The sequence below is a fragment of the Phoca vitulina genome, unplaced genomic scaffold (genome assembly GCF_004348235.1).
Source record: "Phoca vitulina isolate PV1807 unplaced genomic scaffold, GSC_HSeal_1.0 scaffold12, whole genome shotgun sequence".
Taxonomy (NCBI): Eukaryota; Metazoa; Chordata; class Mammalia; order Carnivora; family Phocidae; genus Phoca; species Phoca vitulina.
This window is the reverse complement of record NW_022589715.1, coordinates 22,868,261-22,887,516: the sequence shown is the minus strand read 5'-3', so window position 1 is coordinate 22,887,516 and position 19,256 is coordinate 22,868,261. Positions and strand designations below refer to the sequence as shown.

At 49.2% G+C, this 19,256-nt stretch overlaps 1 protein-coding gene across 1 annotated transcript in view; it reads right to left on the bottom strand.

The window, feature by feature from the left end:
• Nucleotides 1–19,256, bottom strand: part of SLC4A5 (solute carrier family 4 member 5) — an 82,774-nt gene that overhangs the window by 55,573 nt on the left and 7,945 nt on the right. Inside the window, exon 3 of the mRNA XM_032410657.1 lies at nt 8,524–8,653. Coding sequence (XP_032266548.1) covers nt 8,524–8,653 — 130 coding nt within the window. The remainder of the gene's footprint in view (nt 1–8,523; nt 8,654–19,256) is intronic.

The following is a 19,256-nucleotide window of genomic DNA, read 5'->3' as shown; positions in this document are numbered from 1 at the left end:
AAAAAAAAAAAAAAAAAGAAGCACAACTTCAGCCAAAGAACAGATTACATAAAGTGCGTATCTTCACTACTACATATGTGAAAAAGACATATTTGGGGTGTCTGCTCGGCTGCCATTCATGGGGATATGTTCCCCAGGCCATGACTAGCCCACCCCGTAGCTCCCCATAACTCTGATTTGGGTCACAGTGATGGGACGACCAAAGTTGGGCAAATCAGATGCTCTTTGAAGAATCAGGAATTGGGAATGAGAAATAGCTACACATTGTAGGATGGTCCCTTGAGTAGAGCAGATGTAAACTTGGAAGCTAAGGACAGGGACAAATGGGGGGAACCAGCTGCAGAAGAGTGAAGACACTGTCCAGAGAGAGGCAGAGACCAGAAGCAGAGAAAGAGGACAGCCTGGCTTCCTGGGCCCAGGCCTTGACATACCTGGCCATCCCTGGGTACCATGAGGTCATCCCATTTCTGCTGATGCTCCCTCTTTTTGCATAAAGTTAGCTTGAGTAGGCTTCTGTTACCTGCAGCCTAAAATGCCCTAACAATGACAGGGGCATTTCTCTCTCCCTTGGCCATCCTACACAGGCCCTGGCAGCTCACTTGAGCTTAGGTTGTAGTTGTAGAGCTGCGCATATCAGATGGGGAGGCTCTTGCCTTTAGCACAAACAACACCTGACAAAGGGTTTCCAGGGAGGTCTATTCCTTCAGCATCTCTGGAGCCTGACAGTTCTGATCCTAACAAGACAGGAGACATAACCACCAAAATCAATTTGTGGACCTTGTTTTGATTTGAAGTTGTACAAACCAACAGTAAAGGGATGTTTTTGAGAAAATTAGGGACACTTGAATGTAGACTAAATATCATATTAAGGAATTGCTCTCAATTTTCTTAGGTGATATAATGGCACTGTGGTGTTTATAAAAGAAGTTTAATTTCATAAAGTTGTATACTAAAATGTTTATAACATGTGGCATTTTCTTTAAAATACTGTGGCAAAAACAAACAACAAAACAAAATTCCTAAAAGCAAACAAAAAAAAAGTGGTGGAGATAGATCAATATTAATCATTGATGAAACTGGGTAATAGGGATGCCTGGGTGGCTCAGTAGGTTAAGCGTCTGCCTTCAGCTCAGGTCATGATCCCACGGTCCTGGGTTCGAGCCCTGCATTGGGCTCCTTGCTCAGCAGGGAGCCTGCTTCTCCCTCTGCCTGCCGCTCCCCCTGCTTGTGCGCGTTCTCGCTCTCTGACAAATAAATAAATAAAATCTTAAAAAAAAACAACTGGGTAATAGATACATGGGGGCTCATTATACTGTTCTACTTTTTGTGTTTGAAACTTTCCATAATAACAAATTATAGATAGATACTATTTAGATATTTAAAAGTTAAAAAATATATAAATATATATTAATTTGGATTTAGACAAATATAAATATAAATATATAAATATATATATATATGTATGAATCAACCGGTGTCTTGGCAGGCAAGGTGGTCTGATGATGGGCTTTCTTCCCTCCTGACAACTGCAACTGAGGGAGCCACCCAAGGATGTCCTTGGTTGCGGATAGGTGATCCTTCCTGCAGACCAGCCTCTAGAGGTTCTGAGGAACTGCCAGCCAATCAAGCCACATCCCGGAAGCGTTCTGCTCTCCCCTCACTTAGCTAGCCTTGCTATCCCACTCACTGGCCAGCTAATCCTACCTAGCTTACAGACCTGAGTCCACCAGGTGATGGCGTTGTATCACCACCTGGTCGTCCCCACAGGCCGGACTGGTGCTTCCCCAATCTGATGGCAGGTGCTTTGAAGGTGGCCCCTCCTGGCGTGTTAGGTCTCAGGCAGCCCCCACCCTGAGCTGTGCTGACTAGAAGTGATCACGAAACCCCTGGGGGACACCTGGCTCAGCGCCCCCGTTCTGTGTTTACACAGCTCACAGGTGAGAGTGCTGGCTGCAACAAGGGCCTCAGAGGCCTAGGGGAACGTTGCCTACTTCTACCTGGGCCTTGATCCAAGTTCTGATTCGTGTCAAATCCCTTTTTCCCCACTTACTCGGCATAAGTGTCAGGTATCAGTGTTGGACTAGTGGAAGGAGAGGGAAGCACCATGTAAGCTACTGGATGTGTGACTATTCAGACCAGGAAATAAGCATCTAGTCAAAGTCAATAACCTTAAAAACTTTCATCTGACCACAAATCTCCATACATGGCTCCACTGCAGTCAAACAGGAGGCCCCAGGCCCGCAGCTGCTCACCTGCCTCAGGACCACCTGGCTACCTGCAGCTCCCGCAGTCCGCTCTTCTGCTCCCCTCTCTCCTCCAACAATCACCAGCCCTCTCCACTCTTGGTAGGAGCCCCCAAGCCTCGCTGCAGCTGCCCTGCCCTCTGCTCCTTCCTTAAGGCCTGTCACACAGAAGGGATGGGGCCTTCCTAGCCCGCCAGCAGCTCCTCTCTGACTCATGCATCTTTACACCACTCTCCTTCATCTGGCTCCTTTCCATCAGCATTCAGTATGCTCAGATCTCTCATTCTCACAAAGAACAAGAGCCTCCCTTGAGAGACCGAGCTCACTGCCACCTTTCACAGACAAGCATCTTGGAAGAACCGTTCCACTGAACCCACCCTCGTCGTCCTGACTCTCTTCTCCACCCTCTGCCCCATGCCACCCCTGAGACTGCTCTCGTCTCTCCATCCTATGGATACTTCTCTGTTCCTCCCCCACTCGGTGGCTGTTCCTTCCATCTTGAATGTCTCCCTGCCCCTGGTTTCCAGGACACAGCACTCCTCTTGTTCCCCTCCTACTACCTCTCTGGTGGCACCTTCTCAGTCTCCGTGGCAGGTTCCACTCCCTCTGCCCACCCCTCAAATGTTAGTGACCTGGGGGTTCTGCCCTGGGAACTCTCTCACTTCACAGATCTCAGGGGCAAACTTACCCTCTTCTATGGGTTTGGTTCTCATCTAGATGCTGAGCACTGACAAATCTAGGCTTCTCCATGGAGCTCCAGACCTCTGTACCTACACGGTGCTCCTGGACACCTCCACTTGCAGTTTCCCCAAACAGAACATGTCCCAGAGGGAACTCATCATCAGCGTCCATCAGAACAAAACAAGATGCCCAACACAACAAGAACTTGCTATTCCTCTTGTGTTTCCTAAATTGCTACCACAAGTTACCCGCTTGCTCAAGTGGGAAAGCTGGGCATTTCCCTGACTATCCTGGTCCCCAACATGCCACCTGTCACTAAGTCCTGTCAATTCTTCCTGTTAAGACAGGTCTCACATCCTGTAAAAGGAGTGGTGGCTGCCAGGGATTATGGAAGACAGTGATATGAATAAGCAGAGCACAGAAGATTTTTAGGGCAGTAAAACTACTGGATAGGATACTATAATGGTAGATACATGTCCTTACACATTTGTCCAAACCCATAGTAGGTCCAACACCAAGAGTGAACCCTCATGTAAACTCTGGGCTCTAGGTGATGATGTGGCAATGTAGGCTCATCAACAGTGACAGATGGACCACGCTCATGGAGGATGTCAGCCACGGGGGAGGCTCTGCATGTTCAGGGGCAGGGGGCAAATGGGAACTCTGCACCTTCTGCTCACTTTTGTTGTGAATCTAAAACTGCTCTAAAAAAGAAAGTATATTTAAAAGGAATACATATATTAACACACACACACATAAAATACACACACACACACACACACACATATATATACATATATGAAATTATATGCTTGAAAAAATAGGTCTCAAATCCACCCCTTCTCTCTGTTCCCACTGCCAACTTCTTGGTTCAGGGTCCCATCTTTCACCGAGACCAGCCTCCTAACAGGCCCAGTCTTGCCTCCTTTTAATACATTCTCCACATTGAAGCCAGAGTGGCCTCTTCCAGACCATCCTGTTCCTCCCCCCCTCCCTCCCCCCACCAAGCGGTCCTCTGAAGCTCCCAGCATCAAGTTCAAACTGCAAAAGATGGCCTGCGTAGGCCCTCCATGGCCTGCGTAGGCCCCTCACTCTGCAGCCCAGCCACAGGGCATTTCTGCCCCTTCCTCTGTGGGTCTGGTCTCCTTGTTCCCAGGGCCTCTCCTTTCCCCCTCCATACCCTCTCCTGGCTAACTCTGACCTATCTTTCAGGTCTCAGGGTGAAAACCTCTTGCTCCTGTTTGTCTTCCTTAACCCCTCTTGTCTAGGCTGGGTGCCCCCACATTGCTTTCACAGCACCCCGTCATCAAATGCCTGTTTAACCACTTTTGTGCCCCATTCGACACAAAGCCCAAATGAGTCGGGATGGCATCTGCCATGTTCATTTTTGTACCTCCAACAGCTGGCTCAGGTTTACAGACAGTAACACTTTGTAAATCATACTTAAATGAATCATTGAGGTTTGCTGACTTCTGTGCTAAGAGCTCTCAGCTTCCTATTCGGCTTTTATCCACAGAGTTGTCCCAGGTGAGTAGTGAGATAGTGAGACCAGAGGGCTGGGGGTGCATTCTGCACTCCCCCTGCCCCACCCCGGACAAAGCAGGGAAATGATACTAGGAAGGCATTCTACAAGATCTTAAGTGGGAGAGTTTCAAAGCTGAGACAAAGTTCAGGCTTTCCTCTCTATCACATAGAGAGTATGCAAGCAACTCCACACGTAAGATGCTTTTGAAAATATACTGGTCTGTTTGACCCAACTAAGCTGACCCACTTTTCCTGCCCTTCTTTCTGCCCTTTCCTGGTCATCACACAAATGTCCTGAAAGCATAGGTGTCTCATAAGAACCTCTGGAAAGTTCACTCTTTTGGTCTGCTCTGAATTGAGATCACAGGCAGCTTGGATTTGGAATTTTCTCTAAGAACTCTTGGAAGGCTCTAAGCTCTGGCTATGTCTGAGTAACCGCAAAGGGCCCTCCACACTTGGGTGGGTTCCAGCCCAGATCATTCTTCTCTTCCTGTCCTTGCAGCCAGGCCAACTTGGGCCGAGAGAGGACAGTATTCTGGGTAAATTGTTTGCTGGTAGTGAGGGGGTTGTGTGCCCCCACCCACCTGATCCAGCCCTCCCTTCAGGCAAGGTCAGTATCAGCAAATAGCCAGCTGCATTTTCCTCCCGGGAATGCTAAAGAGATCGAGTTAGTAAAAATCTATCTTATTAACAGCCTGACCTACCAGCATTGATCACACTAGAAGTCACCCCCCCCTCCACCGCACACAAAGTCCCCCTCATGCACACAGAGCAAGGCTTCAGTGGAGCTCTAAAAGCCATCTAAATCTGTTCAGGGGTGACTCCTTCTCCAAGGGCTCAAAACATCCCCCAAACTAATAACCCCTGACAAAGCACCACCAGGGAAAATTCCTTGCGGATTTGAGATTTTCACTCTTAATCTCCTAACTCAATAAAGCAAACACTCCTGCAGCAAATTAAATACTTTTATTAAAGGGTCCCCTCCATTCCCTTTGATGTGGGTGTAGGCCTGCAACCCTCCCAGGGCCTGAGTGTCTGTGTGAGGGGTTGTCCACCCCCCAGACCACCATCATTTTCTCCTATTACCCCAAGGAGGCCAGAACCCACTAGGATTTGCAGATTCTTGGATTCTGGAAACTTCTAAGACCTCTGGCTTCCCGGAGTAGATCTCACAGCCTGTCAGCTGAGGGAAATGCTTCCCATTCTTTTGTAGGGGTGTGGCCTGGCCCCAAGCACCTCTACTGTTGCAGTTTGCCTGGAGGAGTCTCCAGCACAGCTATCCAGGCCAAGGTAGACTTGTTGGCCAATGGGCAAGCCCTTTCTCTGACCTTTCTACAGGCTTGTTGGTCAAACCTCCAACAGTGAGCTGGAAACCTGATGCTGTTAGCTGGACAAAAGATTAAAGGAAGCTAAGTAGAGAAAGGGGACTCGAGGTAGGGAGGCCTGAGCTCCTCTCCTCCCACTGTTTCCTGCCCCCAAGTTGGCCTCCAAGCTGCTTCTCCCTCACATCTGCCTGGAATTGGGTTCAGTGATTTTAGCTTCTAGTCATCATTTTTTTTTTAAAGATTTTATTTATTTATTTATTTGTCAGAGAGAGAAAGAGAGAGAGAGCACAAGCAGGGGAGCAGCAGGCAGAGGGAGAAGCAGGCTCCCCGCTGAGCAGGGAGCCTGATGCGGGGCTCAGTCCCAGGACCCCGGGATCAAGACCTGAGCTGAAGGCAGACGCTTAACGACTGAGCCACCCAGGCGTCCCTAGCCATTACTTTCCTCTCACTATTGGTTTGAGGTCCACTCAGGACCCTTCCAGGGTCACCTCAGATGCTGTCCTCAGAAAGCCTACCTTGCAGGGAAACCTACCAGCTTGCAGATGGTAACTGTCAGATCAGACCCTTTTCTATTTCAGGAGGAGCCTCCTTCTAGAAATATTATCTCGTACAGTTTATCAGTTTCATTACAGGGTCTAGAGTGCAGAAGGCTCAATGGATCCATTCTGAGAGAGACCAGAAACAATATTTTGTCTGTGGTGACAGACAATCAGGTCTCTGAGGGCCCTGAGGCATTCTTAGCAAGGGCTCTGTGGGCATGCATGATAGGCTCTCACAGAAGGTCTGGTCCTGGCATTTGTCGCCAGGGGTTCTGGATGCAGCACTTGCCCAGTGGAGAGAACACGCTCTTCTTACTGGGTCTCTGAGAAGGCCCTTCTCAACATTCCTTCTATTTCCCCGCCTTGGACAAGAAAGGGAGGGGAAGCACCAGCTCCTCAGAGGAATTAAGCCACCATAACCCAGACTGGGCTCTATTTAAAATGTCCTACCCTCTCTTCTCAGCCCTGAATAGATGCCCTGGTCTCTGTGGCTGTCTCTATTTCTCATCCCAGTGGAATTGCCTCCAGACTCTATTTCCATGGAAACCCAAACCGAGTCCCTGGAAGTTTGAGGAAGGGGAGGGAGGTAGCTGAGAAAATGGAGAAAGCACGACAAAGTGCATAAGCCCTCAAGCTAGGGTCAGACAGGCCTGGGCTAGAACCCAGACTCAGCAGCCTGTACACTCTGACCCTTGTAAGCTATTTCCCCCTCTAAACCTCAGTATCCTCATCTATAAAATGGGGATAATAATAGCTCCCACCTCCTCAGGGTCATTGTGCAGCTTGCGTGAGATAAGCCTGTAAATTATTTAGCATATAGTAAGGGCTCACTGAATGGCTGGTAAATAGAGGCTCAAGGGCTTCCATACAGGGATCGGGGCAGGCCATGAGGCTAGAATTCATTCCTTCCCGGAAGCCTGCAGGGATTTGGTAGTCCACCCAGGGGCCTTTCTTCCAGGAGAGATTAGAAGGGGGAGGCTTGGGGATGTCCAAACCTGCTCTTCCTCACTCTACAGAGCAACTGCCCAGGTGAGTGAGGTTGGTGGGTGAGGGAGGAGCCCAGGCCATGGGTGGAGCAGCTGCAAGGATCTGGGCATCCTGGTGGCCCCCCAGGCAGAGCCAGTCCCGGATACAGGTAGCAGTTAGTCCAGGCATTCTCAACTGGGGCAACAGCAGCCCCAAAGGGGTCTTGGGGGTGCAAAAAGTTTTAGATATTACCATGGTTTATGGCATCCCAAAGTTCAAGCCAACCTGACAGAATCATGTTCCTTAGTATTTAATTCCTCTAATTAGAAATAAATTAAATCAAATACTAATTTATATAAAGTTAATTTAAATTAAAATTTCTTGGGGTGGGGGCACACTTTAAAAAAAAACAAACAAAACAGGTTGAGAAACATTGGTATAGCCCACTTTTTGGACTTTCTCAACCTCCTTCCCAGGGTCCCTCCTCTCTCACCAGCCCTTCTTGCTGCCTCCTACCATAGCCTACCTTTTCCTTAGACTCTTTGCAGCATTTGGTGTTGCTGACCAGTCCAGTTCAGTTAGAAGGCCACCCTGTCCCAGGCACTGGGTATGGCCAGCACTACTCCTTACTACAATCCTCCCTTGGCTCCATGTCTTTACCACATGGTTCCCCAACAGCCCTCTGACTCTTCTCCTTCTACTGCCCCTATATACACAGTTCCTCTGTCCCCCACATGCGCCTCCAGAGCTCCACTCTGCTTGTCCCACCCCAAACTCTGCTGAGTCTCTTTTCTTCAGAGGCCCACTGGACCACTCCACCTGGATTTTTCATGACATATATTTTCCTTCCTCCGGGAAGCCCTTCCTGCCTACCCTAGCCCCCTTGGTGCTTTCCCTTCTCGTATGGCATTTAGTTTGAACCATTTGACAAGAAAGTATATATGTCCTTGTATTATTCTCTCACGGCCTCATGGGTATCTGTACTACCTTCCCACGTGGATTTTAATTTGAGAATAAAGACAAAGTGGTAAGTGTCTGTTTGCTCCTTAGTATCCAGCCCAGTTCTGGACACCAAGGCAGGCAGATGTGGAGGTCTTTAGGGGCCAGGGAGTGTCCCAGCAGAACGCAATGTGCAAGATGCCACTGGTCAATGGTCCTTCCCACCAGGAGAGTCAGCTCAGCCTGGGCCCCAGGCAGACTGCAGTGGGAAGCCACCTTCTCCCTTCCCCTGGGACTCTGCCTCACCTGGCTGACTCCTTCCACTCCATCTGGTCTCCGTCGTGCTGCAGGGTGTCCATCTCTGTGAAGAGGGTGGGGTTGGGAGCCTCATCTTCCTCCCCCAGGATGTCCTGGAGCTGCTCAGCAGCTGGAGACCCTGCAAAAAGAGGGCAGCAGGGTCTGCTGAATGGCCTGGGGGAAGCTAAGGGCTGCATGGCCAATTGAAATGGGGCAGGAGCCAAGCTCAAGGGACAAGTATTTCCTAATTTAGTAAAACTAAGTCCAGCTTCTGGGTGAAGCTAGACTCACACCTCTGTGGGTTGGATGTGGGTGAGATATTCTTAGAGATAAAGGGGACGACAGGATTTAGTCTGCATTCAGACTCCAGGCTCTTGCAGCTGACAAGGAAGGAGGATAGAAAATGGCCAAAGCTGGGCAGCAGCAAGAATGGGAAACAGAAAAGCGAGGAGTGAGAAAAACTCTGACCCAACTTCAGCATAACAAACCCAGAGGGACCCTTTTTCCCACTGGGCCCCAAACCAGTCAACTCCCAGTGCTGGCCTTGAAGGGGCGGTCAGCCTGTGAAAGGAGGTGCCAGTACTAGTGTGCCTCGGGAGCCCACCTTCTTCATGGGCACGGGACAACCTATTCCTGAGCTCCCACTCTGCTTCCCAACTGCCCACTGCATGTCACCTCCTGGCTGTCTCTGAGGCACCTCAAGTCAGCATTCCAACACTGAACATGTACTCTTCCCCAAACATGCTTCCCCTTCCTGCCTCCCTTCCTTCCTTTTTTTTTTTTTTTTAAGATTTTATTTATTTATTTGACAGAGAGAGAGCACAAGCAGGGGGAGCGGCAGACAGAGGGAGAGGGAGAAGCAGACTTCCCTACTGAGCAGACAGCCTGGTGCGGGACTCCATCCCAGGACCCTGGGATCATGACCTGAGCAGAAGGCAGACGCTTAACCAACTGAGCCAGCCAGATGTCCCTTTTCTTTTCTTTCTCTTACTCAGTATTTCATGAAAGTCTACTGTGTGCCAGGCATTGTTCCAGGTGTCAGAAAACAAAGCTGGGATGAAGGCCCATATATCCCTGCTCTCTTGAATGTCTGTTGTAGTGGCAGAAACAGACCAAAAACAGGTAAATAAAAGCATAAATGATCATTTCAGGTAGTGATAAGCGTTCTGGAAAAAAATAAAATAAAATAAAATAAAGCAACAGGAGAACTACATTAGAGAGATTGGTTAAGAAAGACCCCTCGGAGGCGTGTTTGAACTGTGACTTGGAAGAAGAGAATGAGCCACTTGTACATCTCTGGAAGAAGAGTGCTCTGAGTGTTTCAAAGACCCTGGAGTGAGAATGTGCCGGCCATTGTGTCTACAGCACGGTAAGCAAGAGAGAGGCAGGGCATGATGGGGAAAGCCTTGGTTAGAGACATGGCTGTCCACCCAAGTGTACAGGCTAGACACCCTGCAGTCATCTTCACCTCAACCACTTTCTCTCACTTCCACCCCCCTATTGAAAGTTTTCGAGAATACTTCCCTCTTCACCAATCCCTTTGCCCCTGCCCTGGTTCAGTCTCTCATTGATTGTCTCCTGGGCTTCATCCAGTCTTCCCCTTCCTCCAAGCCCCTCTGTCCCCTCAATTTATCATCCCCACTGGCCCTCACTTATTTCTCCATAGATTCCCAGTGGTCAATAATTTCAACTACTTTGTCATCATGCTCTCCCCCCTATTCCTTGACTTCCCGGTAAAACCAGGCAGCCAATGGCCAAACAAGAATTCATTGGCCCAGTCTTCACCTCTGCAGGAGTGTATACTGTGGTATGGTGGAGACAAGGCACACAATGGGCTTGCAATCCAGCTAGACATGGTATGAATCCAAGAGTTGCCACTTGCTTACAGGTGTTCAGTCTGAGTAAGCAGGATTGTTGGGGTTCAGGAACAAGGAGATAAGTCAGATAAGGAGAGTAAGACACATGTAACAGGTGCTAATCCCCTTCACCACCAACTGCAACACCCAGGCTCATGAGCCCTGCTGGAGAAAACCATCCAAATGTGCAAATGGAGGGTTTCCACCCTCAGCAGGTCTCAGAAGTGCAGCCACCTCCCACTCATCCTGGTCAGCACCGTGTCGCATGTCCCTCCATGCCATTCCTAACCATTGCTCCTCTCTTCAAGCCTCTTGATCCATCTCCTACCCACCTCACCAAGGAAATAAAGGCCTCCAGATGTAAAATCCATCATTGTCTCCCTTCTTATCACTGTACCCTTACCACTTACCACTTTGCACCCTTACCACTTTGTAGTCCATTTTTGAACAAAGGAGTCCTTCCTCCAGCTTAATCTCTGGCCCCATTTATTTTCTGCTGGGTCCTTATTTTTTCAACTAGCCTTTCCTTACCTTGGTCTTCAACTTCTTCTCTCCACTCTTTTTCTCCCAGCCTATAAACAGTCCTTCCTACCCTAGAACACTCTCCCCTGACCCTGCCTTCCCTTCCAAGCTCTCCTGCTCTCCTTTCCCTCCAACAGCAAGTGGTCTCCCCTTCCTCCTTACCCAATCACTTTCCAACCTGCTGCAACTGGTTCAGCCCCACCTCTCTAAGGGACAGAGATTTCAAACTAGCAGCTCAAAGATAATGTTTAATTTAGCCCTCACAGAGTATAAAAGCTTTTGAAATTGTTACTAACATAAATAATTGTGAGATTTCATATAACAACCAGATTTCTGACTTTTCTTGAAAATTCAGATGCTCTGATGACCGTGCCTACATTCCTGCTTGGCAACAATCAACTAGGGCTGAGTGATGGCTGCTTTCTTCAGGTGGGCATGTGCATTTTTTTTAAAGTCCTTTTATTTGAATATAGTTGACACACAATGTTATGGGCATATACATTTTAGTTTGCCACAGCCCCCACTGCTCCCTACTCTACCCTGCTAATCTCATTTATGTTATGCATCTGAGTTTATAACCATGCCCTGAGATCGTTTTTGTTATCTCATTCTCAAACCAGTAAGTTAATAAAACCAAGCAAACGAACAGGTCTGGCTTATCTCTTTGGGTCGTCAGTGGTGCCTGACTGCTCCCTCTGAACTGACATGGTACTCTTGGCTCTCATAACATAGTACTTTCATGATATTTTTTTCCTATCTCTTCGAGGACTCCTCAGTATCTTTCCCTGGCCCCTCTTGCCTGTCTTACTTAAATCTTCATCTTCCCCAAGATCTCTCCTTGGCCTTCTTCTCTTTTCTCTTTCTACACTCTGTACCATCTTGTGTTCCTTTTTTTTTTTTTAAAGATTTTATTTACTTATTTGACAGAGAGAGAGCACAAGTAGGCAGAGTGGTAGACAGAGGGAGAAGGAGAAGCAGGCTCCCTGCTGAGCAGGGAGCCCGATGCGGGGCTCGATCCCAGCACCCTGGGATCATGACCTGAGCCGAAGGCAGACGCTTAACAACTGAGCCACCCAGGTGCCCCACCATCTTGTATTCTTTATGGTGTCACCTTATAGATGAGGTCACCCATGTCTCCAGACCTTGCCTGTATTGAGCATTTTCAACAGTCACCTGGATTACTCCATCTGGGAGTTCCGCAGCCTTCGCAAGTCAACCTCAATATATTCAAAACGGTTTCCTTATTCCAACACCCCAACCCTGCCCTTCTCTGTTTTGAATGATAGCACTGCTAGCTACCCAGCCATCCAGATAAGAAACACTGGACTCGGGGCGCCTGAGTGGCTCAGTCGGTTAAGCGTCTGCCTTCGGCTCAGGTCATGATCCCAGGGTCCTGGGATCAAGCCCCATGTCGGGCTTCCTGCTCAGTGGGGGGCCTGCTTCTCACTCTCCCTCTGTCTGCCACTCTCTCTCTCTGTCAAATAAATAAATAAAATCTTTAAAAAAAAAAAAAAGAAAAGAAACACTGGACTCACTCCTGAAGCCTCTTTCTCACCATTCATGTCCAATCAGACACTAACTTCTTTCCCTTGCTTCCTAAATACTTTTCAGCTCTCTCCTTTTTTTTTCCGTACCCACTGCCACCATCTTAGTTCAGGGTTCTCATTATTTCCTGTTCCTATCACTGCGAGAGCCTCCTACTGCTCCTACCACCTCTGGTTGCATAATCCACCCCTCCTTCCTATGTGGCAGCAAAGTTTGTTTTAAAACATTTCAAACATGTTCACGTGACATACTCCTGGGCGTCATGGTCCTCTTTGGGCAGCACCATAAAATATTTTGCATAGGACTTAGAAATGATTTTACTAGCAAAAAATACTATTTACCTGTATATAGCTCAATCTACCTCATTTATTTAGATGAATTTTATTTCTGAATTTTTCTGTTACTTTAAACATAGTCTTTTCATTGGGTTATTGATTGCTGACACTTGCTAGCAGACATTAAAGGTAAGGAAATTTTATAGAAGAAAAACTAACAATTGAACAAATAACCGTATTTTTTTCCTTTAGATTGGGAGAAGACTAGGACTCTGATTCTGAGAGGACACACCAATTCCCCATGGAATCAGAGCTCAAGAACGACTCTTTTAAAATGTAGATTTGATTATGTTACTCTCCAGGTGAAAAACCCTTAATAGGCTCTGTATTACCGAGAGCCCAGGTTCTATGACAGGGCTCAAAACATCCCTTGTGATCTGGCCCTCACCTGCCTTTTTAGGTTCTACCATGTTCCTCAGCCAGATGCCCTGGAAGCGAGTCACCCCTAACCCCAGATACCCTTGACCCTAGCCACCCCAGGCCCCAGCCACTCCCAGTGCCAGATACCTTTGAGCCCAGCCATCCCTGACCCCAGACACTCCAGACCCCAGTCCCCCCAATCCCAGATAGCCTGGACCCCAGCCAGTTCTCTGAAGAGGGGGGCACCTCACTCCTTGGATCCTAGTGCCTACTGCTCCCTAAGTTTGGAGTTCCCCATCCCTTCAAGGCCAGACAAGAAGACAAACAGACAGAAGAATCATGGAGAGCTGAGACAGGGCAGACAGCAGGATGCCTGAAGCAGCCCTGTCTGGGGCATTACCTGCTCCCCGGAATAGCTGAGCGCTGGGGTCTCCGGCTGTTGGCACCGCCTCGGACCCCAGCCTGTTTTTGCTGCTGCCACCCTGGCCACTGCTTCCAAATGTCCTCTTGCCCACCGGGTCACAACAAACTCGCTTTTGTTTCCAGTTATGCACCACAGGAGGCGTGGGGAGAGGAGAGGGAGAGGTAGACCGAGACAGAGAGAGAGAGAGACACAGAGACAGGAGAGGAAGGTGGGAAAGCCTGGGGAGATGGCGAGAGCGGGCGGTAAGCAGGAGAAAAGAGCGATGTAGGAAGTGTGAGAGAGACTGTGTGTAAGAGAGCAAGACCGTACTGAGGGTGAATGAAAGATACTGTGAGCCTGAGAGAACTGTGTGTGTGTGTGTGTGAGAGAGAGAGACTGAGAGAGAGCGATGTAAGGGGCGGGGGTCCTCAAGCGCCCTGCAGAGGGAAGGGCTCAGTGGCGCCGCAGAGGCCCGGGCAGGCAGCCGGGCCTTCCCAGCAGCAGGGGCGCTGGCAGCGCGGCCTGTGAGAGCGCGGGAACTGCCCCGTCCCCTCCCCGTCCCCCTCCCCCTCCTCCATGAGGGCTCCAGGAGAGCCTGGGCACCTCTCCTCGGGCCCCCTTATAAAGGCAGAGGTAGGATTTGCCGGGAGACTCCCCGGGGCCTCCTTAAGAGCCGTGGCCGCAGGTGAGCTGGCTGGAGAGTGGCTGTTCTCTCAGCGGCACAGTGCCCCAGGGGAGGTGGGGCGGTTGGGGGTGGGGGCTGCTGTGGGGTCTCGTGTTCCAAAGCAACCACGCCTGGTCAGTAAAGTTCCACGCACCTGGTTTCTCCCTGTCCCCAACTCTAAACCCAAACTCCTGATCCTCTACCTCTTCGGCTACTTCCACGACAAAGTGCCAAATAGCGTCACTCAGGGGGTGCTTCCTGAGAGCCCGCAGACAGTGGGAACTGGTCACTGGAGGGCGTGAAGCGAACCCCACTGGGGAATTATTTTGCTCTGCTGAGAAACTTCTAATCTCCTGGGTTCAGTTCAACAAGCGCTTACTGAGCACTTAGAATGTGCCAAGGTTGATTAGAGGTCACTGAGAGGCTGCTGCTCCAAGGGGCGCTGAGCCCTGAATTCTCTAAGTCTCAGGGCTAGGAGGGGGCTTAGCCGCTGTCGAATCCAAGCCCTTTCCTCTACAGATGAGAAACTGGAAACCCAGTTTACACCACCGAAGGCCCCACCAGGGCAGCCTAGAGAGCAAAACCTGCTGACATCCTCCGACTCACACTGCACACCCACGGCTGACCCCTACTCATCACATTTTCATACCTGAGGCTCAAGGAACAAGGATGCCCGCTTTCAAGTCGAGGAAACAGCAGTGGAAGGTCAGGGGTGTCTGTTTAGGTGCTGGGCTCCAAGCAAACACCACCACCCAGGAGTTTCTGCCATAGTGGGCTCCTCAGCAGGACAGGACGCAGAGGAGACAGGCACCTCCCCAGGGTCCTAGGCTTTACAGGTCATACTGCAATGTGGCTGAAGTCAGCCCGCCGCCTCCTGAACGCCACTGGGCAGCTACTACATGCCACACCGGGTCAGGGGCTGGGGGTGACCCCGAAACACCACAGAAACACCCAAACAGAGATCACCAAGGATGCCAGGGGATTCTCCTTATTGCTGTGGTGCTTTAAGAGCCCAGACCTGGGTTTAACACCTGACTCTGCTAATTACTGGCTGTAGGATGTTGGCAAAGCATGAAGCTCTTGGAGCCTTAGTTTCCCCCTCTATAAAGTGGGGCTAATCACACCTACCTCACTAGACTGTGGTGGGCATTAAGTGCAATAATATATGTGATGTGGATGGCCCAGTGCTTGCTATACACCAGTCACCCAATAAATGCTACGGCTCTGACTGGTTGTTGCCAACGGGTCTGACGCCTTTCTCCCTTATTACCAGTTATCAGCCTGGCCCTTTTAAACATTGCAAGGGCTCACTCCTTTTCAGCCTCTAAATGCCCATACTGCTCCCATGCTACCTCCCTACCCTCCACCCCGAGGCCCTTCCACTCGCTCTGCCCCTCCCTCCTGCGCACAGGTTTAGCGCACCACATGCTGGGCTCCCGGATCAGTGTGACTCTAATGCACTGTGGGCCCCACGTGCATGCAGCACATCAGAAGTTAATCTCCATAATGAGAAATGCCACAGGTAATAGCCCCTGTGGTTGACAGCACACAGCTGAGAGTCACATAGTGACGGCTGGAGGACTGGACTCCACCAGCAGTTCCTGGGCGAAACGTAACAGTGCAAGAGCCAGCTTCAGGAAGCACAATAAAAGAAGCAAGCAGAATTGTGCTTTTATTGAGTGGGGACTGTCCAGTCACTGGATGAGCAAAGCACAAAATGATCTAGGGGACTACAAACCAGTAAGGCTTCAACTCCCAGTAAAGACCTGGAAGGCATTTAGGGCAGTAAGGAAGTCAAGATGAGGAGTTGGTCCTGGGGCCCTGAGCTCTGGACGAGCCCTTTCAGAGGTTTCCACCCTCTCTCTTGGACTCCACACGGATCTCTAGATAGCCAGCTTTGCAAGGCTGGAGTCTGCCTTGCTCCAATCATGCTGCTGGCCCCCAGCACAGAGCTCACACAGCATGGGCACTCAATAAATATTTGCTGGGTGAATGAATTTCACCGATTAACACTCATGAGCGTATCAGCTGGGATTAGGCTTGGCAAGAAAGGAGCCCAGGACAAGGAAATGCTGCTGGGGGTGGAGCTGGGTGGGGGCTTTGGGTAGCTCAAGGCCACTGAATATTGGGGAGTGGGAGACTGACCTAGGGTTCTAAAGTCATTGTGTGAGGTAGGTCTCGAGAGGCTATGTGAAGGCCCCAAGTCCTAATTTCATGGACAGTAAAGTTCTTTGTCTAGGAAGCTGTCCTAAAACTCCAAATGTGCTGAGAGAAGAAGAGAATCTGCCCCTGTTCGTGTTTACAGCAATTCCTCCTGTCCTGGGTAATTTTAGAGGTATCAACCCAGGCCATACCCCTCCCCAAAAGGATGACCCTCTGGCAGCTGTGTTGGTGGAAGGTATGACCTGTGCCCCTTGGCTACAGGTCATCAGACCATGAACAGTTCATTGGACATCTGACCCAAGCCTGGAAACTTTGAATTGGGTCTCTAAGATAGCTGGGGCCTTGGAAGAGAGAGCATGTAAACTGGAAGACAAGGGCACAGAAGATACAGAAAAGGCTACAGAAGGAGGGGAATGGAGGAGATCCACGGGAGAGGCAGGGGAAGAGGCCATCCGTCCCAGAGAGGGGATTGAGAGGTGCTGTGTCCACTCGCTGAGCCTGGCTATTTATTCTGCTTTGGGACCGTGAGAGGCTTCTTTGATCTTAGGATTCAACGCCCCGCCCCCAACACACACACACATTCTCTCCTTGCCCGAGCCAGCTCAGATAAGTTTCTGTTACTTGTGATCAAATTACCTTCTTAATCACGAGTGCCCCTTATATGAAATTCTAGGGTATGGAAATTTTCTTCTGTGTACCTTCTTAAAAACCGCAAGTGTAAGAGTTATAAAGTACGTTGAGTCACTGTGGTAAGAATAGTTAGAATAAGAAAGAATGGGGAATCCGTGAAAGAGGGGAGTAAAGCAATGGCAGAGCAGGCCAAAAGCAAGACAAGAAGGAAGGTCCAGGAAAAGAAACTTTGGTCGTGGCCCTGGCCGAGGAGCTGTGTCAGGGGACCGAGGACCCGGCAGAGCCTGGCAAGTGCACTCCTGGTCCCCTACAGGCTCGTGGATGGAACCAAGGCTGGAAGATCTTGGTGTGTTGGGCAAGCGAGACTTTTACCCAAATTCAAATAAGAGATCCCTTAGCCTACCCCGGGAAGGGCATCAACCTCAGTAGGAAATCAGAGTGACCTTGAGCATTTGCAGGAGACCCCCCCAGAGAAAAGAGAACAATGACATTCATCTACTGGAGCTCTGGAGGAGGAGGTTCTGACATTTCTAGGGAGCCAAAATAGTAAAAGGTGATTGATTGTACCATATCCATTATTTATCATTTAAGGTATGTGAAATGTTACTGAGAGTCTTCAATTAGCATGTGGCTTTTACTGTTTTGTTTTAGTGACTATAAATGCAGGAAAGTGAAGAATCGTGATTTAAAATTAAAAAAGACAGTTGCTGCTTCTCCTGCCGAGGCCATCGGGGATAGGGGGGCCCCGAGTCACACAGGGAATCCTGACATGGCCTGCAGAGGCCCAGGGGGAGGGAGAAGGGGGAGAAGGCAGCAGCAAGCCTCTTTCAGGTCTTTGAGGCTGCTGAAGGGCTAGACTTAAAGGAGATGGTCTCCGTGTTTAGGTCAACCCGTTATGTGGCCTCAGCTGCATGAAAATGGGCCCTGAGTCAAGGAGGGGCGGGAAGAGAAATTGATGTGACTGAAAAGTGAGGGGACTGGGTGTGTGTGTGAGGAGGAGGCTCAGCGCTGAAAGCAAGGAGATGTGAGGGAACTCGGGAGGGGACAGGGGCTGGGCAGGAAGCCCCCAAAATATGGTTAAGATGCTGGAACTGCAGAGAAAAACGCTCCGTGGGAAATTTCCAGTGGCCAGAGGATTTTTCAGAACAGGGATGTCTAGTATCTCATTTTTAAAAATTGTGTATCTCTGCAACGTTAAACTTGGTTCCAAACCTCCGGCAAAGCCTGCCACTCACATGTATGCCATATGTAACCAATTTGGGGGGAACCAAAGAAGGTCTGGACTCCATGCCTGAGCTGGCCTGGAGGTGAAGGCAGAGGACAGGTATAGGAGGTGAAACACAGGGAGATGACAAGCCCACCAGGGAGGGACTTGGAGCCAGGGTGACACTGAGATTGGCAGCCCCTGGGAATACACAGCAATTTCGGCAAAGACGTGGACCTCCCCCAGGATGAGGCCATGGAGACTAGAGTCCACTTTAGCTAATTCTCCAGGAATAAGGTAAACCTGGCTAACGCATGGTTTATGAAAACTTTCCATTTATTAGGATCCTCATTGGTTCACTTGCAAACTTGAACTCTCAACCCCAAATTCCCCTCAAGGTCTTAAGGTCACTAACTCAGGATTCTCTTCTAACAGGATTTTTTGTTTGTTTTTAGAATAGCTCTCATGGCTGGGAATTATATATGTTGATAATTCCAGGAGATCCAGGTTTTAAAGTGTCAAAGTACAAGAAGAGAAAGAAAATACATGCTTCCTTTGGGAAATATATTTTAATTTGCTTTCCTGCCTGACCCCCACCCCAAAGGGGGCATATAAAGTCTAGAACGATCCTCATTCTTTCTCCTTTTCTGTTTTCCTTTCCCCCGTCTCTCTCCAAGTTGTATCCTTCCAAGACACAAATCTGTAAGGTACACAAAGGCAAGGAAGCCACCCCATTTTAAAGCTTCAAACTCTAAAAGAACCCTAACCATCTTTGCACCTATGCTGGAAATTGCCTGTTTCAGGAACTATTCATGGAGGAGACGCTTTAGAGATAAATATGTGTTCTGTCCCAACCCTTGCTCCTTCCTCATCAGAAATGAGAACGGAAGGCCACATGAAATATATCCTTGATCCTAAGGCCTTGGAATGAGGCTCAATATGAGGCTCAAATGCCTGACTGAAAAACAGCCTTTCTCTCTTTTACTGCTCCTCTTGGGGTGGTTTTGATCTTCTTTTTTTTTTTTTTTTTTTTTTTTTTTTTTTTTTATTTTTTTTTTTT